Source organism: Nicotiana tabacum, chromosome 2, assembly GCF_000715075.1.
Source record: "Nicotiana tabacum cultivar K326 chromosome 2, ASM71507v2, whole genome shotgun sequence".
NCBI classification, from domain to species: domain Eukaryota; kingdom Viridiplantae; phylum Streptophyta; class Magnoliopsida; order Solanales; family Solanaceae; genus Nicotiana; species Nicotiana tabacum.
Genome location: NC_134081.1, coordinates 55,118,600 through 55,145,849, shown reverse-complemented (window position 1 = coordinate 55,145,849; position 27,250 = coordinate 55,118,600). Strand labels below are relative to the sequence as shown.

The 27,250-nt window shown below is 37.3% G+C and overlaps 1 protein-coding gene across 5 annotated transcripts; it reads right to left on the bottom strand.

The window, feature by feature from the left end:
• Nucleotides 1-1,581: 1,581 nt before the first annotated feature.
• On the bottom strand, nucleotides 1,582-26,288 carry LOC107796557 (regulatory-associated protein of TOR 1). Of its 5 annotated transcripts, XM_016619349.2 has the most exons (24): nucleotides 26,002-26,248; nucleotides 25,533-25,879; nucleotides 22,016-22,118; nucleotides 20,013-20,095; nucleotides 19,775-19,933; nucleotides 19,581-19,697; nucleotides 19,279-19,439; nucleotides 18,512-18,666; nucleotides 18,280-18,424; nucleotides 18,124-18,202; nucleotides 17,914-18,015; nucleotides 16,853-16,936; nucleotides 16,652-16,762; nucleotides 14,411-14,764; nucleotides 14,129-14,318; nucleotides 12,953-13,549; nucleotides 12,410-12,739; nucleotides 12,132-12,255; nucleotides 11,279-11,403; nucleotides 11,053-11,198; nucleotides 10,529-10,630; nucleotides 3,317-3,402; nucleotides 2,459-2,543; nucleotides 1,582-2,330 (listed from the first exon to the last, which is right to left on the bottom strand). In XM_016619349.2, the coding sequence occupies exons 2-24, from the start codon at nucleotides 25,866-25,868 to the stop codon at nucleotides 1,992-1,994; spliced, it is 4,113 nt and encodes a 1,370-aa protein (XP_016474835.2). In that variant the 5' UTR covers nucleotides 25,869-25,879; nucleotides 26,002-26,248; the 3' UTR covers nucleotides 1,582-1,991. The 5 variants fall into 5 exon arrangements, 4 of the variants coding, with proteins under 4 accessions (XP_016474835.2, XP_016474836.2, XP_075089276.1 ...); XM_016619350.2 differs by having other exon boundaries at nucleotides 12,132-12,252; nucleotides 25,533-26,280; XM_075233175.1 differs by lacking the exon at nucleotides 3,317-3,402 and having other exon boundaries at nucleotides 25,533-26,288.
• Nucleotides 26,289-27,250: the final 962 nt, after the last annotated feature.

Sequence of the window (27,250 nt, the reverse complement as noted above, 5' to 3'; positions counted from 1 at the left end):
ATGTTTGTCTGGCCAAGTAATTATTTGGTCAGCATGGAATTTGGAGTAATTTAGAGGGTATAATTGCACTTTCCAATTCTCAAGGAGGAGGTAAAAATTGGTGGTAACTACACTGTGCAATTACAAGGTATTGTAAATTTTCTAATTTCTTTTATTTTTCTTTTTCATTTTCAAATATAGTAAGTACTATTCTTTTTCCAAAATTTCTTTTGTATCTCTTATTCTCATTTTTACCCTTCCAACATGTTGCTTATGATATGCTTCCATATAATTTTGCAACTTCTCACATTTTGCTTCTTCTTTTTCTATTTTCTTCATTTTTCTTTGTTATTAAATACAATTTCGTGTTTCACTAGCTTCATTTTCTATTCTTTACTATAAAATAATTATCAAGAAAAAAATACCTTTTAAACTCCTATTTATCTTTTTGTTATTTAAAAAGTACAACAAATCATAAATTTCATTTTACTCATATGAGTTGGTAAAATTTTTAATTTATAATTTTATTAATTATTTTAAGTTAAAATATTATTTATTTGAAAGATAGTCAAGATACCGATAATTTTTTCTGATATAAGTTACCAATTTATAATTATTTAATTTTTCTTAAATATAGTTGAAATACCTGATTATAAATAATATCCAACATTTATTATATAAACATGTATTTATCACACATTAATGAGTTAGTAAAGACATTAAATTGTTATTGCAATTTTGATTAATTCATCTAAGTAATGATTTATTTATTTGGAAGCTACTTACTACTTTAAAGATATTATTTATCAATTTATAATTATTTAATATATTATTTAATATATTTCGATTGGTTAATTTGAAAAAAATATTTATTTAATTATGTAATTACACTTGTCCAACCAAATATGACAGTGAACTTATTCTGTAATTATGTTCTGGCAAACAAATAAGTCATTGTGATTACTATATTATGTAATTATCAGTGTTACGATCCAAATTACACTTGGCTTTCCAAACTGACCTAAGTCACAGTGGTAGTTTATTCTAATAGTGTGAAAACTGTCGTATTTTTGTACCTGAGCAACAAAAACCAGCTGATTCGAGGAACAGATTTCAACTATTCTTAGGAAAATATAAGGAAATATTGTCATTAACTTGGGAATCTTCTTAGTAAGTTGTACTTCAAGGTGTGTGATAGCTGAAGGGCAAGTTTGACTTCTCAATTTCATTTTGTATCTTTCTAGCATCTATTTTCAGTATCTCAATTATGTATGCTTCCAAAGATGATTTTCCACTGCCAAACATTTGATTTGCTTTTGGATAAGATTACTATGAGAGTATGCATATTATTTTCTAAGGATTAGGAATTCTCATCGTCAAATGCCTATTATTTTCTAAGGATTAGGAATTCTCATCGTCAGCTCCCTCATCAAAGTTAAGTGCAATCAGTAGACAATCTGTTTGACCAAAGTGATATTTTTGTCCTGCAATCTTTGCTTTAATGTTATCCATTATTATCCAATTTCCAACAAAATTTGCTCCATTAATACAATTAATTAGCAAGTCAGCTTCGTTTAAAGATTGTAACTGAAACCATGGAAGTCAAGGAATACTGCTTGCCAACATTATATAAATAAAGAGTAGTTCATCTGTACAAATTGAACCAAGGGATAAGATGAGGAAAAAAAAAAGTAGAGAGGGGATTGAACTAAAGAAGCACACCGAGAGAAAAAAAAAGGGAGAAAATTACAAAATAGAAAAAATGAATAACGGATATTTACACCTTTCTTTACCTATTTATCAAATTATTTGCTAAAGCCTCCTCCAATATGTTGAACTTTTCCAAACATGGCACCACTCGTTGCTGCAGAGGCTCAATGAATAAGTAGCACAAGACCTCAATGAGCTGATCAGTGTTTCACAGATGTTAACCGTCCCTTTTTTTTGCAGCTGACCACCTCAACTTAAGTCTGTAAGCACTTTGTTTCTCAATCTTGAATGTTATCATTGAATTATCTTGTCGGGGCGATTTCATCAGCATAGATTGAAACACAAGCATCTGCTGCTCCAGCAGCAAGCAGCACTTGATAGGGGTGGAAGGTAAGACATCTTACAGAACCTATCTTCTGAGCCATGAAGGTGGACAAATATCTTATGGTGCCTAATTGCTCACCTTCCAGGTTAAAAACTTTTATTAGCTGCTTAGCCGAACCACTTGCTATAAGGGGTGCATGACGATGAACAGCTAGAGCTGTTAGCGATCCCCTATGAGCATCAATTGTTAAGTATGCTTCCTTAAGATTTCTCATATCAAGGAACTGAATATCACCAGCTTGAGAGGCACTGACGATCTAAGAAAAAAGAAAAAACTATCACAAGGATAAAATATTTATCTTTTATTAAGAGTGATTAATGGTATGCCAAAAACAAAGAGAAAAGAAGTTGAAAGAGTAAATGTGACGAAGATAACAGTGATCACCTTTGCTGGTTCAAGTCCGGGTTGAAAGCCGATCCCCACAACTCTTTCCACTCTTTGGGTGTGAGGCCGTGATGCACAAACAAGCCTAAACAAATATAATTTTAGCATTAAATGGAAACTGAGACTGGTGTTTCACGCAAGGGTGGCAAAATGGTTAAAAGAACACAGTTAACCACCCATATTATCCACTAAAAAATGGGTTGGATAATGAACATTTTAAAAACGGGTCAAATATGGATAAGAACCATATTATCCATTTAGAAAATGAATAACCAATGGATAACTAATGGGTTTAACTTTTACATTTGTAAAGCCTCAAATTGAAGAACTGTAAAAGCCTCAAATTGAGGGTTACTAAAAATTCTCCTAAAAGTGTTCATATTCAAGAAGTCATGGATAATATGGTTACCTATATTATCCGTCGGTTAACCCGTTTTTTATCCGTATTAAATATGGATCGGGTCGGATAATTTATCCGTTTTTTCATTACCCGTTTTCGACCCAAACCATATCCAACTCGACCTGCCCGTTTGCCACTCCTAAATACATGCATGTAAATCCGCCTGCTAACATACAAAATGAAACTAGAATGGTTACCCATCTTGGAGTACTGAATTTGGACTTAGGACACACCGCCTAATAAAATTAATCAGAAGGTGGATATCTTCTAAAAAAACCCAAAAATCACACTCCAAAAGACATGGTTCTCCTACACTACCCACTCTCTCCAAATGAGACAAAACAAAGCTAAAATTTGGATAATACAATCTCCATGACATCGCATCAATTATCCGATAGAACCTGTGTAGCAAGAAAGCAGAAAAGAAAATCACACCATTTAGTAAGCTTCATACTTACAGTTCAGGCATTCGAATATCAAATAGTTTGACACATCCATCCATAAAGCCAGCAGCAAAGTGTCCCGTGTGAACTTGAGAAGCAGACTTCACAACATCAGAGAGATACAAAATGTAAGCATCCATCAGATTAGAATCTATACACTATTCAAATTCTAAGCAACATATGCCGTCTCTCGTCCAAAAGTGCAAAACACTCCCAAGCGCTGCGGAATAGAACCCGTGGATAACTGAAAAAGCGGAAAAAAGGAAAAGGCTAGAATAGAAGAAAAAGTTATGCGTGTATATAGTGCCACAGCCACCTCCTTTCAGGAGACTAGCCATGCCTATTTACCTAAATCAGGAGCATCCTAACCTCCCTTTCATTCAAGTCTAAGTATTACAAATTGTTAGATAGTTATGTACATAATATGAATTAGTCCTAGTCCCACATAAAATAGGAGTATGATATGTATTGTATAAATATGGTTCATTGTATTATATAATACAATTAAACAAAATATCAATAATAGATTTTTCTCCCGTGCATTCTCACATGGTATCAGTGCAATTACTCCGGGAAGAAAAAATCAGTCAACCGGAAGTCTTTTTCCGGCAGCCACTTTTCGTCAGTGTTGTGCAAAAACCAACACGAAGTAGATCGGCCTCCGGCGACCAACCCATAAAAAAATCTCTATCTGAAGACCCTCCACGCGCCGCCAGAAAACAAATTCCGGCGAAGTTCCGACGTCACGCGCTTTTTGGCGACGACTCTTCAGGACAGATTGTTCCTCTTGCAATTCCTAGCCTACCCATCCAATTTAAATCAAATCCGACCACTTTCATATTTTTCCGGTGTGAACAGTAATTTTCAGAAAAAATCTCTGTTTTTTTTTCCGGCGTAAACATTATAATGGCATTCGTATTAGAAGCCTTTGACTCACAATCCGTTAGATCCAATACATTGAATCCAATCAAGATGGTTTCTTTACCGGATTATATTGAGTTCCTTCAGTACAAAGCATGTAAACAGACATCTTCAGGGATAGCTTCCGTTGTTCAAATAGATAGTAGCGTGACTTGTATCTCCCAATCTTCAACCTCTGAGTCTTGGGTCATTGATTCGGATGTATCTGATCATATTTCTGGTAACAAATCTCTTTTCACTACTATTTCATGTTCTCAATCTCTCCCAACAGTCACAATGACCAACGGGTCTCAAACCATGGCAACTGGAATAAGTCAAGCAAGCCCCCTTCCTTCCTTACCTTTAGATTCAGTTCTTTATGTTCCCGGTAGTCCTTTTAATCTCATAGCCGTTAGTCGCTTAGCCAAATCACTTAAATGCTCTGTTTTATTTCTTGATGACCTTGTTTTTATATAGGAATGCAGTACAGGACGGATCATCAATACCGGGCATGAATTAGATGGACTTTATTACCTTATCCTTGCAAAATCACATGGACTCACATCTTGTCTTCCTTCAACAACTTGTCCTGTCACTGATTCACCGGATTTATTACATAAACGATTGGGACATCCCAGTTTGTCAAAACTTCAGAAAATGATACCTGGTTTATCTCACTTGTCCACTCTAGAGTGTGAGTCATGTCAGCTCGGTAAGCATACCCGCTCCCATTTCCCTCGGCGTCTTAATAATCGAGCAGAATCACCTTTTACTTTAGTCCATTCAGGTGTTTGGGGTCCTAGTCGGGTCAGTTCTACCTTGGGATTCCGCTACTTTGTCAGTTTCATCGTAGTGATAATGCCCTAGAGTATTTGTCTTCCCCATTTCAGCAGTTTATGAACTCTCATGGGATTATTCATCAAACATCTTGTCCGTACACATCCCAACAAAATGGGGTAGCTGAAAGAAAGAATAGGCATCTTATTGAAACTCCTCGTACCCTACTCATACAATCTCATGTTCCGTTGCGTTTTTTGGGATGCAGTTCTTACACCTTGCTATCTTATTAATCGTATGCCTGCCATCTTTAGCTATCCAGAATCAAGTTCCATTCTCTGTCTTATTTCCCCACTTACCTTTGTTCTCTTCCACCCCATGTCTTTGGGAACACGTGTTTTGTTCATAACCTTACTCCAGGAAAAGATAAGTTAGCTCCTCGTGCTCTTAAGTGCGTATTTTTGGGTTACTCGAGAACGCAAAAGGGATATCGATGCTATTCTCCTGACCTCAGGCGGTACCTTATGTTTGCTGATGTTACCTTCTTTGAAACCCAATCATACTTCACATGTCCAGGTAATCACTTAAATATTTCTGAGGTGCTGCCAGTTCCATCTTTTGGAGATTCAGTCACTATCTCCCATTCATCTTCACCTACAGCTCCAGCTCCACCGCCTAATCCAGTTCCACCGCCTACAACTCCACTACTCCTGACTTACCATCGTCGTTCGCGCCCAGCATCAGGCCCAGTTGATTCACGTCCTGCACCTGACCCTGCTAATACTGCGGACGTGTCTCCTTTTAGTCAACCGATTGCACTCAGGAAAGGTATACAGTCCACACTTAATCTTAATCCCCATTATGTCGGTTTAAGTTACCATCGTTTGTCATCACTCCATTATGCATTTGTATCATCTTTGTCCTCTATTTCTATCCTTAAGTCTACAGGTGAAGCATTGTCTCATCCGGGGTGGCGACAGGCTATAATTGACGAAATGTCTGCTTTACATACGAGTGGTACTTGGGAGCTTGTTCCTCTTCCTTCGAGTAAATCTACTGTTGGTCGTCGTTGGGTGTATGCAATCAAAGTTGGTCTAGATGGCCAAGTTGATCGACTTAAGACTCGTCTTGTTGCGAAAGGGTATACTCAGATATTTGGGCTCGATTACAGTGATACTTTCTCTCCTATGGCTAAAATAGCATCAGTCCGCCTTTTTCTATCCATGGTTGTTGTTCGCCATTGGCCTCTCTATCAGTTGGACATTAAGAATGTCTTTCTTCACGATGACCTTAAGGATGAGGTTTACATGGAGAAGCTCAGGGGGAGTCTAGTGGCATTGTATGTCGGTTGCGTCGGTCCCTCTATGGTCTAAAGCAGTCTCATCGAGCCTGATTTGGTAAGTTCAACATAGTTATTCAGGAGTTTGGCATGACTCGTAGTGAAGCCGATCACTCTGTGTTTTATCGGCATTCTAATTCAAATCTCAGTATTTATCTAGTGGTTTATGTTGATATTGTTATTACCGGCAATGCTCAGGATGGTATTGTGGGCCGCAGATCCCATCGCAGAATCAACATGAGAAATTTCGGAAGGAGGTTCTGCGATCCATTATGCGATCGTAGAATTGGTCTGCGGACCGCTCACGGAATGAGGCATAATCGCCCGGTTCCGGAGGGCAATTGTGCGGTCCATTTTGCGGACCGCAGAAGCATTATGCGGTCGCATATGCGACTGCAGATCTGCGCCAGGACTTCAATTTTTCTAATTTTTGACCCGACCCTATTTCGATATATTGAAGTAGAGGGACTCTTTTGAAGCAAAAATCTGATATGTAAGGGTGAAGTGAGCATTCTAGAGAGAGAGGAAACCCTAGGCTAATTGTTCATCAATCCTTGCTCAAGACTTGGAGAATTCACAAGTTAAACTCACAAGGTCTTCATCCAAGAGGTAAGGTTCAAACCCTAGTCTTCAATTTCGAGTTTGGGTATAAGATGGGTAATTTGGGAGTATGATTTTTGGGTATGGGAGTTGTAATTTATGCATGCATGTAGCTATGAGGATGGTGGGGAGGAAATTTAACTAGTATGAGTAAACTCTTGGGGTTGAATTAGTTGTAGAGTGAAGGAAATCTTGTGGAAGAACTTTGTAATCAAATTTTCACACCTAGTGTTTGATAAAATACTCCAATGAGCTGATACCATGAATATCTTCCTAATTTGTGTTCAATTTTGCTATGTCTCTAAATAGATCGAAGTTGCTAGGATTTTCGAAACTGTGTAGTGAATTAAGGGAGGCTCAAAGCGAGGTATGAAGGCTAAACTCTTTTTCTGGTATTGGAATTCCCGTGTTATTACAAAACTCCATCGTGTAAAGTTCGGACATGTCTATTGATGTGGAGTATTCAAACTAGTAGAATTGATGCCCGATTGACATAACTTGTTAGAACCCTCGTGTGTTAATGATTCTCTATTTTTGACTTAATCATGTTATACCCCTTTGGGAAGAAGATCTTGTATGAAATCAATGTGATTAAACACTTATTTCTCATATGATGAAACTTTATGAATTTACACTTGCTAAGGCCAAAGTTGCCAAACAGTTGATTAAAAGGGAACTCTTTTGTACATATTATTATCATTTTGGGAACTCGAGCTGGGTCATTGTGGTTACACCTCCACCCGCATACGTTGGGGTGAGGCGGCAAGGCCGCTTTGTGTAGAGCTGTGGTATTGTGATTACACCTCCACCCGCATACGTTGGGGTGAGGCGACGTGGCCGCTTTGTGTATAGTTGTGGTATTGTGAATACACCTCCACCCGCATATATTAGGGTGAGGCGGCGGGACCGCTTTGTGTAGAGTTTCTGGTATTGTGATTGCACCTCCACCCGCATACATTGGGGTGAGGCGGCAAGGCCGCTCTGTGTAAAGGTAGTTGTAGAGAATTCCCGACTTGAAATTTAGAGGTGTTATTGGAAGTTCTTAATAAATTTGTTGACTTTTATGGCTACATAAGCCCTATGATTGTTACCCTGATTCATCATATTCATGTTGTATTTCCAAGTCCTTGAATAGGTGTTTTGGTTTTCATACTAGTACTATTCGACATGTACTAACGTCCCTATTGCCGGGGACGCTGCATCTTTAATGGATGCAGGTGGTTCCACAGCGGGAGGCATTGATCGGTGATAGCGGTACACTTTTTCCCAACTGACTCGGTGAGCCCCACTTCATTCCGGGATTGTGCATCTTTTGTTCCGTGTGTATTATGTTTTGAGGTATAGCCGGAACCTTGTTGCCGACACCATCATTGTACTCTTGTATATCTATTAGAGGCTCCGTAGACATAGTGTGGGTTGTGTATTAGTGTGGAAAAGTTAAACTAAAGATGTCGTAATTGTATCTCATGCTTCCACTGTAAAACTATGGTTGTAAAATGTATTGTTTTGGAGACTTATAAATGAAGTAACTAATAGTGATGGAACTAGTGTTGTTCATGAACCCTCGTGGTATTAAATAATGAAGTTTATATTCTCTTTATTTATGGGTGAGTTGGGTAGAAGGAAATCCAACAGGCTTGCTCGGCCGGGTTATCTCGGTTGAGCATCGGTCGCTCTCCCCGAAGTCGGGACGTGACACTTAGTCTAGCTCGGGTATTGTTATCTCACAAAGGAAGTATGCCTTAAACATTCTTGAGGAGACAGGAATGACAGGCTGTAGACCTGTTGACACTCCTATGGATCTGAATTCTAAACTTCTACCAGGACAGTGGGAGCCACTTAGCGATCTTGCAAGATATAAGCGGCTGATTGGCAAATTAAATTACCTCACAGTGACTAGACCTGACATTTCCTTTACAGTGAGTGTGGTAAGTCAGTTCCTGAATTCTCCCTGTGATAGTCATTGGGATGCAGTTGTCCACATTCTTCAATATATAAAATCAGCTCCAGGCAAAGTATTATTGTTTAAAGATCGAGGCCATGAGCAAATTGTTGGGTATTCAGATGCTGACTGGGCAGGATCACCTTCTAATAGACGTTCTACGTCTGGATATTGTGTATTAGTAGAAGGTAATTTGGTGTCTTGGAAGAGCAAGAAACAGAATGTGGTTGCTCGGTCTAGTGCAGAAGTAGAATATCGAGCAATGGTTGTGGCAACATGTGAGCTAGTTTGGATAAAACATTTGCTTGATAAGTTGAAATTTGGTGAGGTCAGCAAGATGGAACTTGTGTGTGATAACCAAGCTACCCTTCATATTGCATTAAATTCGGTGTTCCATGAGAGAACTAAACACATTGAGATTGATTGTCACTTCGTCAGAGAAAAGATACTCTCAGGAGATATTGCTACAAAGTTTGTGAAGTCGAATGATCAGCTTGCAGATATTTTCACCAAGTCCCTTACTGGTCCTCGTATTAGTTACATATGTAACAAGCTCGGTACATATGATTCGTATGCACCGGCTTGAGGGGGAGTGTTAGATAGTTATGTACATAATATGAATTAGTCCTAGTCCCACATAGAATAGGAGTATGATATGTATTGTATAAATAGGGTTCATTGTATTATAATTAAACAGAATATCAATAATAGATTTTTCTCCCATGCATTCTCACACAAATAAAGCTGGATGAGTTCTTCATTTCTAGCCTTATAAGTTTATTTATCTAACCATATTATAAGACAGTTCAAAATTCAAGAGACATACACCTCTGGCCAAAACTGAATCGCCGTGTATTCATGCTATGCCTTTTAGAGGCAGTATCACCTCTAGATGCTCATCTCTATCAAACTTAGCTGATAACATCAAACTAAATTAAGCATGAACTTAGAAGAAAAGTCAATGTCATTCCCTGGTCCAATGTATTGCCATGGATTAGACCACTCTTTTTTCCACATACCAGCTTCCAATACAACACAGACCTTCCTACATAGGTATACTGTTTATATTAACTATAATAGTTAATGATGTTATCATAACATCCTGCTTCAAAGTATTGTCCTTGGGCCCAAAATATTTCTGTTGAACACATAACACTAAATATCTTTGGGAAAAAGTTTCTGCAAAAAAATATATATACTGGAAAAAAAGTTTGTGCATAAAGAAAACATGTTGGATAGTCTATAGTTTTTTGAAGTCTGGAGTGCTTTGCGAGTGAGAAAAGAACCTTTGTTTGGAAACACCATCAAAATACTTCTTCAGATAACAGCTTTTTAAAAAAGTTTCCGGTATACTTCTTAACAAACTTAACCAAACACATTTGGAAAACATTCAGCAAGATTATCTTTATCCAGTACAGGTGTTGCATATCAAGTGGCACATACAACTTGCCGGAGACATTTGCGCCACCAAAAAAGTCTAAATAGCAATTGAAGAAACAAGGGTTTTTTGGTATCTCATGCTGCATCACTATGAGCAGATGCTGGGCAATCTATCCTAATGTTTTATCTATTACTTAAATTAGTGTGCACATAGAGCATTAGAATCCTAAAGGTAATTGATCATATATATTAGTTCCATAAAATCTTACGAGAAATGCCGAAAACTCACCAATGCTGAGATGCTGCAATCTGAGGATGTTGGAATTGTATTAACAAGCTGTTCTTTATCAAGATCCCAAGCCATGATTGACGAAACTTCACCAGAAGAAAACTGGTAACAAATTGAAAAGGTTGTATCAGAGCATAATAGCACAAATGTGCGAGCCAAGGATAGTGCAGAATAAGAATCAATATACATCGATGAACTATGATAAGTATGTTACATCCAAATATATGGGAAACAGAGCAATTGTAACACAAAAGAGTATGCTGCGCCCAAACAAATGGAAAAATTGCAATTACAAACAATAGGCCTTTTTAAGAAATATATCTTGTTCAGACTTTGAAGGGGATGTTTCTTTGAGTTTCTTGCTCAGGTCTTCTATACATGATTGTACAATGGACCCCCCTTGGATGTTATTTCTTCTAATAAACTATTTACCTATCAAAAGATCACATCTAACCAAATGGAACTGAAGGTACTTGTGCATTCATATATTAATATCTGAAATGGCTAATATTACATGGTATTACCAAATATCCAGACTGCTGCTGCCAATCCACAACAGCGTTCACACTACGCACACCAGGTCGGTGACCTTGAATGGAAGAGAATGCAGAAACTAGTCTTTGTCGCCCTCTTACAGTATAGTCTTTCCAAATCCGTATGTTCCCATCACCTTTTATGAATGAAAGTTTGTTAAGATTTTAGGCATCAATGATAAATATAAATTAAATATCTGTCGCAGCAAATCATTACTTGAAGCAACAAGGAGCAGACTCTCATCTAGCTCATTCACAAGGCAAAGCTTTGAAATTCCTTTATCAGGGTAACCATGGTTGTCAAAGCTATTAAGAAGGGTAGCCTCCTCGTAATTCCATATCCTGTTCATAAAGACACAAGGAGCATGATATTTTATGCATCACAAATGCTCTTTTACCACATCAAAGCAACTTAACATCTCAAACTTAATGGTCAGAAACATTAAAAGATTTGAGACAACACAGTAAAAGATATAAGACTGACAAGACAACAATAAAATAAGCAACTGAAACAGAAAAGCCCATGAACTGATACAGGTACAGCGAAGCAATGAAACAGGAGTAATTTCCATTATCCACAAATTATCCTCCTTTATGTTAACCGCATTATTAAATTCATAACCCGAATGCCTCTGACGGAACAGATTGAAGCGTCATTAACTACCCTTTGATCTGTTAATTTGCTAAAACTGAACAAGAAAACCTAACTCAAAACCAACTTTAAGAGAAATTGGAAACATTTCAATGCGAACGCGCTCTTTTTTTCTTTTTCCTTTTTTTTTTTTTTTTTGGGGGGGGGGGGGGGGGTCTGCTGCCAGTAGGTCTTGTGTTCTTTTACAAATTTACTTGCATTCAGGAGTTCCACTTGATATTGACTGTTTACTGACAGACTAGGTTGAAATTGCAGATTGTGCAGCTCCAACTAAGATAGCACCTGAACCAACCTATACCTTCCAGTATTTTCAAGAACATAGTAAACAAGATATTACAGCAATAATGGCTTTTCACCTTTTCATTTTTCATTTTTTTCGTTTTCATATTGAAAAAGTAATTCGATAAGATTCTTCTACCTGATTCTTTCACTCTCATCTGCTGCAATAACGATAGGTGAGAAGGGCTGCAGCAAAGCAGTTTTGGTGCCGGTCTCAAACTTAGTATCCCAACTAGCGATTTGATTGTGTAGTTTGCTTACTGCTGAGACAGAAAAAGCATTGCTCATATTAAAATTTAGACTTCATTCTATATCAAAAAAATTGGATAAGGATTACATGATAACAATTATGACAAACTCAAGCGAAAGAAGGGATGGATACAAAAGGGAAAGACACGTGAACCGAAGTACACTCACAAGAGTGTTGGCATTTTGCAATGAGGTCAATGGCCAACTTTTCCTTATCTTCCCTTCTAGCAATCATCTCTTCACTATCATCAGCTGCAGTAAGAAGTGGCTTTGAGAAATGGCCACAACTCCAGTTGTAGATGGTTGATTGGGGAAGAAAACTGTGTTCTGAAGCTCCAGAAGATCCAGCAGACCCCAACAATGGGTCAGCTAATCCTGAGTCTTGACAGTGCATTAGGTGGGGCCTGAACTCCAAAGAACAAACTCTTCGCATTCCTGTTAGGTAACTGGGCCGCGGGGGACTAACAGGAGGAGTTCTAAAAGTCAGAGGTAAATGCCCTGCAACAACAGCATATTAGGAAAAAGGGTATTAAATGAGGCCAGAGTCACTTCAAAAAGAATTATTAGAAAAGTTTATTAAATGAAGTGAGGTGTTAAATAGATGATATATTAGTGGTCCTGGGTGCAGATAAAACTTTAATAATATGGAACATAATCACATTCATCCAATAAAAAAATGGACAATAATTTCCAAGAAAACCCTAAAATTACCTCCATTCATGTCAAACCAAGATGAAGATCGAGCCAATCCAGCATAACCGGTGTTTGGAGCTATTGTGGATTCACCGGTTGACTTAACTGATTTGGCAACAACCTGTTCAATCCCAATAATGGAAAGGACTCTCCGGCCAAGACCTGCAATACGTGGTGACGGATCCTTTGCCAAGGCACACATAGCCAGTACACACTGAGAATAGAGTGCATTGTCTAGAGGCCTTGGTCTTGTATGATTTACAACACCATTGGTAACAGCATCATTCAAGATTCCAGAATCAGAATGTTGAGAGGAATCATCAGATAAAGGGGATCCATGTATGATGCCGGGTGTTGCAAGGGGGCTGCTAGTCGAGACTCTCCCATCGCGAGATATGGACTGACTGTCACCCCCCACCCTCAGTAAAGGAGCAATAGGAGACGGAACTCTACTTCCATGTGGAATACAGTGAGTTGGGGTTGTATACCCACTACCTGAACTCTTGACCACGAAAGAAGGCAAGGAAGTTAGCAAGGAATTAGACTGAGGCTTCCAATATGCAGCGGCGACTGACTTCAGGTGCTTGTTATGCCCAAAGGCAAAACGTGCCAAAGCTGCAAAGATGACAAGAACATGAACCCAACTCCTACCAATATTATAGGGTGTGTACACAAAATCAAGAAAGGACTAATGAGGGGAAATCAGAGAACTAGGCATGATTGTAAGGCAGCTGATACTCGCATTTCGCATCAAAGAATCAGAACTCATCAAGCATGATGAAGCAACTTTCACGCTGAACTACTTGCATTGCTAAGAATACAATTGAACCCCCAGAGAAAAGTTTCCGACATGGATATCACTTTTTTTCTTTTCCTTTCTCCTATTTTAAAGCAAATTAGAGATGAACAAAGAAGTGACATGATGATAAAGAATGATATTTTTGGCATCGGGTTCCACCATCAAAGTGAAAGATAAACAAAATTCATAATTGGGACTGATATCATGCATAAGGCACCTCATCATACAGAACTGTAAAGGCAGGTCTCTATAGGCAAATCTTTCCAAATAATACTGCAACCAAAAATATTTTTCCTTCTAGCAAATAAAGACCAAATATTGGGAAATGAAGGTGGAAACACGGTAAGTGTATCAAAATGAACAGTTTTCAGGTAGAACATTCAGCAACAGCATACCTACAGCAACCTCTGCTCGAACCAAAGGGCTTCCGTCAGAAGCAACACTTAGAAGGCTCTTTATTATACTGACTTCAGCCCTAACCTTCTCCTCATCATCACAGTCTTCATCCCCTCCAACACCATCCCTAGCTGAGTCAAATCCAACATTAAGTAAAGTTCCTAGAGCAAAAATAGCTGCAGCACGGACCTGAAATAATAAATTTTAAACTACTAGTCAAAATCCAAATATTTAATTGAGGACCCACTTGCATCCCCTCAACAGAAAATTAAACAACAAACCTCAGGTTGGGGCTCAGACAGCAGAGGAGCAAATATTGCTGGTGCATCTGCCTGCAAGCCCAGTACTTGTGCCTCTGCGAAATCCTCCCAAAGTTTTCCCAGACAAAGGCACAGCCATTGAAGAAAAAGTGGTTCAGTTTGTGCATCATTAGGGGTCGACCCCTGAAGATGCTTCAAGCAGACATGTATAAGATCCGCTTCAGTACAGGCCTCCTGACCCCGTCTGTGACCATCCACAATGACTGCCAAAACAAATGCAGCCATTGCCCTTTGCTCTGGATAAGCCTCCACACTGTCAAGAAATCTAATGAAATATGCATGTCCTCCATCCTTTACAAGGTCAACCTGGCAAGACTGTTGACTCAAAGGAAAACAATAATCTAATTAGTACAGAATTAGAAGATCAGAACAAATAACTAATACAGGATATATACAGGTAACAACCTAAGACAGAAAATTTAGTAAGGTAGCATGACAAAAGAAACCACTTTTACTAGCTGAAGACAGAGAGAGAAAATTTAGAGCCTGTTTGGATGGGCTTAAAAGCTGGTCAAACCAGCGTTTTTAACTTTTAGAAGTGTTTGGCAACCAAAAAATGGGCTTAAAAAAAGTTAAAATCTGCTTTAAAAAGCCAAAACCAATAAGTTGGAAAACCCAACTTTTTCTAAATTGGCTTAAAAGCCATATTGCTTTGACCAAAGATATTACATTCTTATCCCTTATAATTTTTCTTAATCCCGAAATTACCCCCAAGTAAAAACCCTACAACATACTATTTTTTTTCCTCCATTCTCCAATATTTGCCAATTTCTTGAAGTTCTTAACGTGAAGCAAACAATAGTTTTTTAAATAATGTTTGATACATTCCAATATTTTGTAAATATTGTTCTTTTGGCTTCTTTTTTTTTGGTTCCATAACATTTAATTTTTTTTGGTCGTTGAATCCTTCCTTTTATTTTAATTGGTGTAACTATATTCTAAAATCAAATCATTCAATGAATTTACGTGTTACCCCTGAATTTGAAGCTATGAACGGAAAATATAATAATATAGTCATCATCTTCTTTATAATGTTAACAACTTTAAGGATATTTCAGTCATTTTAACAAGAAAAAGTGCTTACCAGCACTTGTTTACCAAACACTTCTTCAGCTTGTTTTAAGTTTCAGCACTTTTATCCAAATACGTAACTGCTTATTTATAAAATAAGTTCCAACACTTATAAAGTGCTTTTAAGCACTTAACTTAAAAGCCACTTTTTTTAAGCCAATCCAAACGGGTTAGAGTAAGGTAGCATGACAAAAGAAACCACTTTTACTTGCTGAAGAGCTTATGATATCATAACTTACAAAAAACAGAAAAGAATACTCCAGAGGTGTAACAGACTCCAAAATTAGAGTAGCTAAATTTGAGTAAAATTAGAATAAAGAATATAACCTATTCTAAGAGCCCGTTTGGACATAAGAAGTTTTTCCCTTTTTTCCAAAAAAAATTCACTTTTTTTCGAAATCAGCATTTGTTCATAAAATTTTCAATTTTCACTTGAAGATGCATTTTGAAAATTTTCGAAAATTTGAAAAACTCCAAAAAGCTGTTTTTCAAAATCTTCACTCAAATCACTCACAAAACTTCAAAAACAACCCAAAATTATATTCATGTCCAAACACAACTCTAAATTTCAAATACCATTTTCACTTGAAAATTTTTTTCCCCCTATTTTGAAATTTTACAATTCTTATGTCCAAACGCCCACTAAGTAGTTTGAAATATTGAAAAAAAGTAGCACACAAAACTATCGGAAATCAGCAGTAAGATCTCCACCTCTTGCTCTCCAATTAGAGCTTAGTTCAATGAAAGAGGCTGGAGATTTTAGGTCTATTTTCATCACAGAAAGCATCACTCCGTTCTTTCAAAATTCTGCTTTGTACACCAAAGAAAGCGCTTTAACAGTTTAAATAACACAAAAAGTTACAAACTCATGTCCTATTGGCCTCCAAAAACATGGCAAAGTGTCGCACCATAAAAAAAATAATAATAATAAGACATGGATGGAGCCCACTGTCCAGCAGGTGTTTGTTTGTAAAGCCAAATTTTGGTTGTGAGCTTCTTAGATAATAATAACAACAACAAAAAAGAAAGAGAAGGAGAACTTCATATAAGAAAAAATAAACACAAAGATAGAATACGTAGGAAATGAATTATTAGACAACACAAGTGATGAGTTACAACCAAATCATGTACCTTATCTAGTGCAAGGATCTTCGTCCAGATGAAGACCAGAATTTGTCTAAGTTCAGGAGTGGTGGTTTGCAAAAGCTTGAGAACATAAGGAAATATTCCTACAGACAAGGCCTGGAAAGAAGCAAATTGTTGACTGAAATATTAGTCGCAAAGTAGATGCCACAACCAATTACAGAAAGAGGAAACACGCAGCCACCTTACCAGATCTACAGCCCAAGGTCCCATATCGAGAAATCTTCCAAGAAGTACAAGTGCACGGAACCTGTGGCATTGACTAAGTAACACCTAATAACAAAGCAGATTGGTTACAGAGGCATGCAAGAGGAAAAATGCACGAAGCTAGCAAAACCACTGAATGTAAAGAAAGCCTAATATAACCAGCCAAAATGGCAAAGACCACTAGCAGCTCATATTTGAGGAACTATAGTTATCGTGTGTCTGTACATATCTTTAGTGTCACAGGGACAAACATTAAGTTAATCAACACCTATTTCATAATTCAAATGAAAAGGCTCTGCTCAACCAGAAAATAACACCAACAGAAATACCTGCTCCGAAAGACATGATGCATTTCTTTAACCTCAACAATGACACTACAAAAAGCTTTGCTGCTAACCCAAAACTTTAGCAACTTGCATCAGGTTGATTTCATAGTAGATACAAAGTAAGATTCACCACAATCATTAAAAAAAAGTGCACTAATCTACTGGATATGGATAGATTACTTCCGCTTTTCAGGAGACATGGGAAGAAAGTTCAAATATTCACATAAAAAGAAGCCTATGAAAGAAATGAAAAACACATGTTGTGCCAAGAATATTAAACCAGCATTGGGTCGCCTTAGAAATGACAACAGGAAAAAATTAAATCATTCCCACATCTCAACGTAACACAGGGAGATGGTTCAAGCATTCCTCAGCATCATGCCAAAGCATTCTTTGATATTTTCTATCAAAGACGGAAGAGACAGCAGCCAACGTTTTATCAAGTCAATAAAAAAGAAAAACAATTTTTTGAATTTTTTGATAAATAGGGAACAACAAAAGCTATTGATCCAAATGGTTTATGAATTTGGCTACAGCATGGAGTATCCAATATTTTTATCCCACCTTTTCATCAAATTATTAAAGACATAGGAGTTGACAGAAGATGTGGGACGGATGGAACCTACATCCCAGAAAATATACTTAAAGTCACCACAAGATTGAAAGAAGAACCAAGGAGAGTTCCTCATTTGATTTGGACCATGAGAAATTTCCTACCTGTAGCACTATGGGCAACTGCTCGGGAGGCTTTTTATCCTTTGATCCATGGTCAAGCCATACTTCAAAAGCTGTCAACTGCTCCGTGAAAAATGGACTTGGCTGAAGACATACAAACACAGGCAATATGTAAGCCCTATATATAATATTCTTGTGGAAGTTGGAACTATGAATATACATATCAAACAGATGGTAAAGCAATACGCCCACCTGAAATTCTGCATTGGGATCCTCAACTAAAGTTGGAAGCTGTGAAAGACAGATTTCTGCTGCCATGTCCCATGCATCCCTATCATACATGTAGACCACAAGTGAGAGAAGGGTAAATATGAATTTTAGCAATGAGTAAATATATAATGTAGTTACCACATATGGTGCTGATGAGTAGGTGGTAGCATTGGGTATGAAACTGGTGAACAATTTGCCGAGCGCATGATTCTTTCAGCAAGCAAAAAGTTTCTGAACAAACTAGCAACTAATAGATCTTGCCTGAACAATCTCTGAAACAGCTCTGCATGTTTAGAACTCATACTTCAGAAAGAGATTAACATGCTTAAACCATGATATCTGCATCAATCTAAATAATCTATTCCATTACCATGCGGCAGAACATTCCAGGCAATTGTGTCAGTAACTGCAGTAAAAATCCAATTCAGTTCGCCTAGAAGTGTCTTCCGATCAGTTTGCCGGCCAGGAATTCTATCAATCAGAGAGTAATCAAGCGACTCTCGGAGCAATGAACGGGTGCAAAACCTAGAAGCCAAACACACAAGATAGTGGGATTTAAATGGCTAGCAATTTTTGCAAGAAAAAAGATGTAGCTATCACACTATAACAAATGCGAGGAAAAAGTAATTGACTTATTTAGCAGAAGCAAATGCATCAATGTAAAAAGAGAGAAGTAGCACATTAGGTTTAAGGACCTAACAACACAAACACACGAGCAAGTAAAAGATAGTTAAGCATTTACTTAAAACAAGTTACTTAAAACACTAACATTATGAAAATGCACTAAGATGGCATTATCTATTACCTATTAAACAGATTGGCCCAAGAGATAAACCGTTATTTTCGTGTTATTATTTTCTTTTCTTTTTCTTTTTTTCTTCGTTGCTACAGAGGCTATCACTAACTGTGAACATGTAGGCGAACCTATAAAAAAAATTCAAAAAGGGAGAAAAGAAGTGAGAGGGAGAGGGAGAGGGAAAGAGAGGAACTATGTAACATCACAATGTTAAAATGAAAAGTGAAACTATACTAATTTTCCATCACCCAAGAATTACATAAACAATTGGACAAGTGTAGGAGAGAGGGGCAGAAAGAGGAAAAAGAAGAAATCATAAACAATTGTTGAGAGCATGTCACCATCTCAATGCCATTTTGATGGGTGTGGTGAGGCAGGAAGTAAATACATCGGCTGGAAACTCAGCACTCTGAGGAAGCGTCTCATGTGCTTCACAAGCAGCAAGCAGAATACAATCCCTTGCAGAAGTTCCAGAAGAACCAGAAGCAGTCCAGTCCTGAAGCTGATCAAACAAATTGCATTGAAACTAATTAGAGGGCCAGTAGGAACGGATAGATCAGCACCACATCATGAATATAGTACAATTTTTCTTTTTCTATGAAGACACAAAATACATGACGTAAACTGGCAATTAAGAGTAAACCTCTATGAAGGCATTAACAATCATCCCAGCAGCAGAGCAGTCAAACACATAGATCGATGGTGTCTTCAACCAGGAATCCAGGTCGCTGATTGGCAAAGGGATATACTGCGTATAACTCTAAAACAAACACCCAAATAAGAAAAGACAAATATCACCCACAGCCCTGAGAAAGCAATCTGGGTAAGAAAGTAAACCTTATTAAATAGCCAAATTTCACCATTGGCTGTAGGTTTAGGTACACCATGTCCGTTATAATGGAAAAGAACTCGTTCTGACTTGGCATACTTTCGACAAGTTGTGCAAAGTTTCTTGACTTCGTCCACAGTAGGATCCAAGGAAATCTTATACTTAGCCTGCATATGGTTACATACAATGTTTTGTCATTATAACTACTCATTCACCAGCAAATCGATGGCAAAAACATTTTCTTACCCGAGGTTGCCACCTCTCGTATTGTTGGTTCAAAGTTCTCCCAATTGTTTCAAGTGCTTTTTGAGGTGCCATCGAAAATGGATCTGTAAAATAAGCAGTAATAAATATCATTAGTAATTACTAGTCCATTGAAGAATTTCAAGCACTAACCTTTGAAAATTAAGCTGGAAAGCCAAAAAAGACAGCCTAGTTATCAAATTATATCTTATAACCCCTCAGAGAATATGATACCTGCACAATGAAATTTTGCCGAGATAAAAACATCCACATTCCTTCAAGTAAAACAGACTCCGCCAAGAAGAACCGACATCAATTATTTTTATTTAATTTGTAGTTCTGGAAAAAAAGGGCAGCCTGGGCCGCACCCCTAGGGGTGTGATGTAAACAACCTAGCCATTAAGCAAGCATTAATGGCTGCTTCACTTACTTACCAAAAACAGATCCTTCATTTACCCCTACCATGAGACATGAAGCTGATGCCAATAAGAGATTCTTACTGGATCCAGTTAAAGTCCGCAAATGCTTTGAACAAAGCGAAGAAGACAGAAGGACGGAGACACATTGAGAAGACGAGGAAGACAAACTAAAGCAGAAGATGTAGGAAAACAAAGGAAAAGGCAGAAAGTTACAAGACTAGGAACGAAAATCCAGGTACTCTGTTCTCTTTCTTCCTTACCTTTTACTCCGAGCGAAATCGACCAGCGACTCAGCTCGAGGTCTTCATCTCTGTTCGACTCTGAATGCTAACAATGCCCGAAATCTACTCGATCAAAGTATGTCATAGGGATAAAGCACATTTTAAGATAGACTAACGTTGAATTATGTCAGCCAGGGGAAGCAAAACCTTGCTAGGACAAGCCTAGATTAGGTAGTTTTGAAATTTCCCAATGTAAGTGGAGCTTCTTGAGGGACTGTTCCTATGGATCTTACTTATCAAAATGGTACTTCTCTGAATCACTGATACGACATCTTCATCTGAAATTATGGTGGTGTATTTTTTTTTAATAACTGTGGTGTCCGGGCCAGCTTACAAGCACCTCGACTAATTCCACGGGTACCTGCTACCTCCCACCAACACGGGAGGTTTCTGCTTATCTTTCAAAGCCAAATGTCACAAAACAGTTCTAAAGCATGGATAAATATCAAAGAAAGATGAGGTTTCAGAAGGATCTATAAATTGGTAGCATCCATGACATATTCTACTATTGCTGACAGAAAAGGTCGCAGAATGTGACCAGTCTCTACTGGAAAAGCAGACATTCTTGATGGCATGTCACATCCTTTATGCAGACTCCCTCCCCCTCTTTGGTATTAATAGAATTAGCCAGATTTTAAAGAAGTTTAACTGAGGTTCTTTTTTTTTTTTGGATAAGGAGTGCTTTAACTGAGGTTCTAGATGAGTTAAATATTGCCCTTATGAATTTAAAGTTTCTACGAGAGTGGAGATCCTACCATAGTACCATGAAGTTTAATACGGTTTGTTATCAAGGAACAAAAGGAAACTTTGAGGAATGAAACTTCCTTGGCCTCATGAGAAGTCTATCCTGAAAGTCCAGGTTGCTTTCCTAACAAATCCTCCTGGAACATATCAAATTCAAGTCGCCTTTGTACACTTTACCAATAGCTAATTCTTGAGAAGTTGTATCTATAGTCTAAGTCCTTTCAGCAAATATCTCTATCACAATGCAAGTAAGAAGATTGAAAAGCTATAATCCTTTAGAAGAGCATGGTCTCACTTTAAAACAAATTTATCACTGAGATTATTTTTCTTAGGGGAAAAGGGGATATTATGGTCAATCATCATGGACAATCATCCTTCAGAATATAAAAGGTATTGCTGAAAATTACAAAATGTAAATAGAATGAAATAAAGTATATTCATTAAAACAAAATACTAGCAAAAAGAACAGTAGCTGGTTATATTACAAGCAGCAGCAGCAGCAGCAGCAGCAGAAGAAGAAGAAGAAGAAGAAGAAGAAGAAGAAGAAAGAGAAGAAACATACCAACCCAACACTCCATTCGAGCACAAGGAGATATCTTTATTACATCAGGTGGATCAACGCTGATGTTTAAACACAAAACAAGGGCAACACATCCCGTCTTCATCTGCAGAAAATTTTGCATGCTAAGATGGACAACAAGGTAAAACATTGGGTGTGTTTACTGCGTGGAGGGTAAGTTCCAAATGCAAGTTATATTAGTGAGCTTGTAAAATACAGTTGAAGCACGTTGGTCATCAAGCATTACATTTGTCAAGGAATACTTTAAAGATTAAGTAACAAGCAACAAGTGGAAAAAAAGCAATTGATGAATCCAAACTCATTTTCGGACTTTTTTGCAAAGCTGCTGTTTCAATCTGCCAGCACTAAGCTGTCTCTTTCTGCAAAGAAGAAAACAATCTCATATGGATACCAATAACGCTAGAGCACCATGGTACACCATTCAGAAAAGATTATTGAAGGGAACACACTTCATCATAGTGCCTGGACATAGTCTAAAGATACATATTCTAAACATTTTTAAAAAATGAAATTTGGTCCGTAATAGCCTCCGCTTCTAGTGTAGCTAATCTCTATTCAGATTCGAGGAGAGGTAATACCTTTCAAAAATTAAAGAATATTGTGGATGACTGTAGTGCAGTCCTATACTCATATGTACATATTTTTTATGCCAACATGGTATTTATTTACCGTACTCACTTTTCTTTATCCAAACAATTAATGAAATGTTTTAGTTGTTTAAGAAAAGGCAATGTTAGTTCAGAATGTAGGTTATGGCACCTTTTATTGTAAACTCAAGTATACCCAAAATTTATAGATTTCATCCTAGTGCTTGTATTATCTCTATGCTATTATGCATTTTATTGTAGTTATTTTCTTTTGATAATGCATTTTATTTTAGTTATTGAAGGAGCATAAAGGGATAATTACATCTTCAAACTACAGTTCATTGCATCTTAAATATCTAGATTAACACTAAAAAAGGACTTCACAAAGTCATTTTAATTTGGTTATGGGAGGGGCATAACTGAATAATTACATCTTCAAACTATAGTTCATTGCATTTTAAAAATCTAGATTAACACTTAAAAAGGACCTCACAAAGTCAATTGTGTGAGGACTTCGACAGCAATTTTTGCTTATGATACAACTACTAATAATACTATTGAGGAGTCATACTAGTAGTTGTTCTTCTCAAAACAACTATTACCACAATTACGCCTCAATCCCGAGTTAGTTTGTTTCGGCTATATGAATCCTCGCTATCTGTGTCACTCAATATAGCAATTTAACACTTGCTTTTTTTTTTATGATGTTGATGTTTTTAAAAGCGAAAAGCGCAAAAGAAGCGATAAGATCCTAGCCCTAGGAGCTTGAAGCGAAAGCAAGAAGTGAAGCGTACACTCCCTTAAAGTAAAGGGCACAATTGCAGAGTTGATATTCAAAGAACCGACCCCTTTTCATTTGATGGATCACTTTGCCGATCCTTGTTTGAAGCGCACATTTCTCTGAAGCGATAGCTTCACCTATGAAGCGATAACCCCTCACGTGACGTTGCTTCATTGCTTTTACGCGACGAAGTGATTAGCTTTTAATAACACATGATAATGTTACTGTCCCAGCAAGCTTGCATACACTTAAACGATATTACTAGGTACCTGCTACCTACCATCAACAGATGACAAGTAACTCTGTCAATCAAGGCTTAGACATATAGAAAGAAATCACTCGGTTTTTTTTGTCTCTGCTTGGATTCGAACCGTGTTTTTCCATGATTTTCACTCACTTCACGCTAAGCGACAGCCTTGGGTGCTTACATCCAATATTTGCTTATGATATTAAATATATTAAGTCCAATGAGCTTTTCCTTGTGTTGTTTTCTTTCGGGCTATTTCCAGTAAAATCCATGATCCATTTTGTCCCAAATTGAAGGATAGCATTTCTTTATTAATCCCTCAAAAGACTATTTATATAGCAAGAAAGTAGTGTTCTACCACATACTGTACTCTAAACAAATTATACACGCTCTACTTTCAGTCTTTCCAGAAGAACTTCCCACTAAATCCCTCCCATTAAATCAACAAGTGCCTTCATTGACACATCAAGTCCAAATGATTACCCACAAGGGGAATCACTCTTGGGAAGGAGGCTGGTAGAGTGGTAATCAGCAATTAATAAGCCTCTTGAAGTCTAATGTTCTAAAGCTTAAAAATTGTGATAACTGTGCAAAAGCTAGCTCGTGAGGGGAAGATTGCCCTATATAAGGAGACCACAACTCATTCCTTTCTGGGACATAACACCTTTCCACACACCTAGGATTGGAATGAAGCTTGGATCACGTGAGATGGGGGCCTAACATTGAGAAACACAACAACAGAGAGCGATGTGTCTAGCTCTCATACCGTGTGAAAGAAATAGACCTTGGCCCTAACTAAACCTCAAAAGCTAGCTCATGAGGGGAGGATTACCCAAGCCCAGATAAGAAGACCACAACTCATTCCTCAACCAATGTGAGACTCACGAAAAATAAAAAGCACATAATAACCCAATAAGTTTACCCACTTAGTATTCTAGCCTCATTGACTCTTTGTTATCCTACTATGTTAGAAGTCAAAACATGACATTTCAACCGGAAGCGAGGACAATTTTTAACAGACCGACATAAGAATTTAGTCTCATAACAATCCTCCTAATCTTTAAGGAATTATATGTTTAATGTCTTAGTCAGAACGACCTTGATTCTTGATTCTGATGTTCCTGCAATTTTGGGAGACACTATCCACATGTTCCAAGTGCTCTAAATTGAGGTAAGAAAAAAGTAATTTTCCACATTAGTTCATGCCAAAGGCATCAAAAAAAAGGGCACAATCAGTAACTAGTTTTATGGAAACTCATGTCTAGCTCCCCAACTTAACATCCAAGATGAAAACAAGCTTCAGTTTTACTTGGATACACAAAGGTAGATACTCCTGCAATGATGACAGATGATCACTCATGCTCCCACCCAGTACTAATCTTCACCGTCAACCACGAAACATTAAATTAAATCTAATATCCGGCAATTGCTTGCAGATCACAGAGTAGTCATGCCAAAATCACTAACTGCAAAAGCTGGAATCTCTCGTTCGAACCTCCATCTCCAACTGGCTGTTAGAAACAAACTTCTTTTATTATTAGATTAAATCTCAGGGCACCCAATTTAAAATGACATCGACGTTTTTCCAATTTTTTTGAATTATAAGGCTATGTTGTAGCATAAGGTTCACTCTAGAGAAACAAAGCAAGCACATCTTATCATCTTACAATTGCATAGTAGCATTCAACTTTCAGAAGAAAACCAGCTAACAAATCAAGGAACAGCAAACAAGTATGATGCTTTACTGCAACACTAACCACCTTATGTACACTCCTTGTTACATTAACCAAACAATCAATCAACTGCGCATTAATTCAACAATATAAATGCTCCACTCTATTCATGCTACATTGAGATAAACAAATGAAAAGAGGCACAACTTACACGGTCCCTAGGCCGCCATTTAGAGACCAAACCGGTATCAGAAGGACCAGAAGGAACACAATCCTCAAAACCATCATGCCTAAGCTCACACAACACAATAGTCTGCGGTAAATAAGCCATACTCGTTGTCGTCGTCATCGCATTATTATCACCACCCACAACTCCCCCCCCACCAACAACAACATAGCTGCTACTACTACTAGCAGTAGCAGTAGTATCCAAATCCCTAACATTGTTACTACTCCTTTCTGCTTCATCCTCATGATGATTGCCAAATTCATCCAAAGCTGCTGATGATTGTGATAACCTCGACGCCATTAAATCCCCCAATGCCATTCAAAATCACACTATCAACAATCAAAAACCTTTAAATCATTAAATTTTGCCCTAACCTTGCCCTAATCGAACAGATTTAGGAGTAAAACTCATAACACAGATCGATTCAGATAACCAGAAAGTATAAAGTTACCGTTTCTATCCGGTAAATGATAATTCGCAAGAAAAATGAGGGTATTTTGGGGATTAATCGAACCGGTTAAGAAGCGACGGAGAGAGAAGGGAACAAGGAAGAAAGGAGAATCCAGCTTCGAGAAGCTTCTGGAAAACCCTAGAAAAAAACCTAGAAGAAGATGGTGGTGATTTTGTAGAAGAAGAAGAAGAACGAAGAACGAAGGAGGACAGTGCGGCTGTTGAAGCAACAAAACGAGAAAAGAGAGAGAGAGAGAGAATAGAGTTGTAGTTTTGTATAATAATAATAATAATAATAATAATAATATAAAAAATAAAGTAAGCAATTTGACAAAATATACGAAAAGGGAAAATTTAAAGAGTCGAGTACAAACGTATATACACAAGGTACCATTTCACATAATCTTTTTCTTTTCCATACCCACTTGGGAGCTGGGACTCGATTTGTTTTGTTTAGATTAAGACTTTTGAATATTAAGATTTGTATTAAGATTAACACTTCTAAATCTGAATACATATCTGAATATTACTATGTGTTTTAAGATCTGAATACTAAATGTTTAAAACTGTTTATTTTTTAAACATCTAAATACAAAATTTATCTTTATTTAAAATTTAATAAATTTAAATTTAAATAAAATATTAATTAATTATTAAGATTAACACTTCTAAATCTGAATACATATCTGAATATTACTATGTGTTTTAAGATCTGAATACTAAATGATTAAGAATGTTTGTTTTTTAAACATCTAAATATATAGAATTTATCTTTATTTAAAAATCTATATATATATATATATATATATATATATATATATATATATATATATATATATATATATATATTAGATTAATTAATATTTTATTTAAATCTACATTTGATATATATATATATAGTTGGTGGTGGTGATGGCTAACAGAGGTGTTTGTGAGTACCGACTAGAGGCGGTGATTGGTTGTGATTTTGGTTGATAATGGTGGTTCTGGGTAGTAGTTAGTGGTGATTGGTAGCGATAGTGATTATGGTGGAGGCCTGAGGATGGTGGTGGTGGGTGGTGATAGTTAATAATGGTGGGTGGTGGTGGTAGTTGTGGTTGTGATTAAAAAGGTGATGGTGGATGGCGGTACTTTATAATGGTGGGCGGTGCCGGTTATGGTTATTGATGGTGATGGGGTGGTTGGTGGTGGTAGTTTAGGTGGGTAAGTGTGATTATGGTTGAGGATGATGGTGGTGGAGGTGATGGGTG

Coding starts and splice junctions, on each gene's coding strand:
- LOC107796557 (XM_016619349.2), bottom strand. CDS start 25,868: ATGGCATTGGGGGATTTAATGGCGTCGAGGTTATCACAATCATCAGCA. Junction 16,937..17,913: donor AGTTGCCCATAGTGCTACAG/GTAGGAAATTTC, acceptor CTTTGTTATTAG/GTGTTACTTAGTCAATGCCA. Junction 2,544..3,316: donor GATATTCGAATGCCTGAACT/GTAAGTATGAAG, acceptor ATATTTGTTTAG/GCTTGTTTGTGCATCACGGC.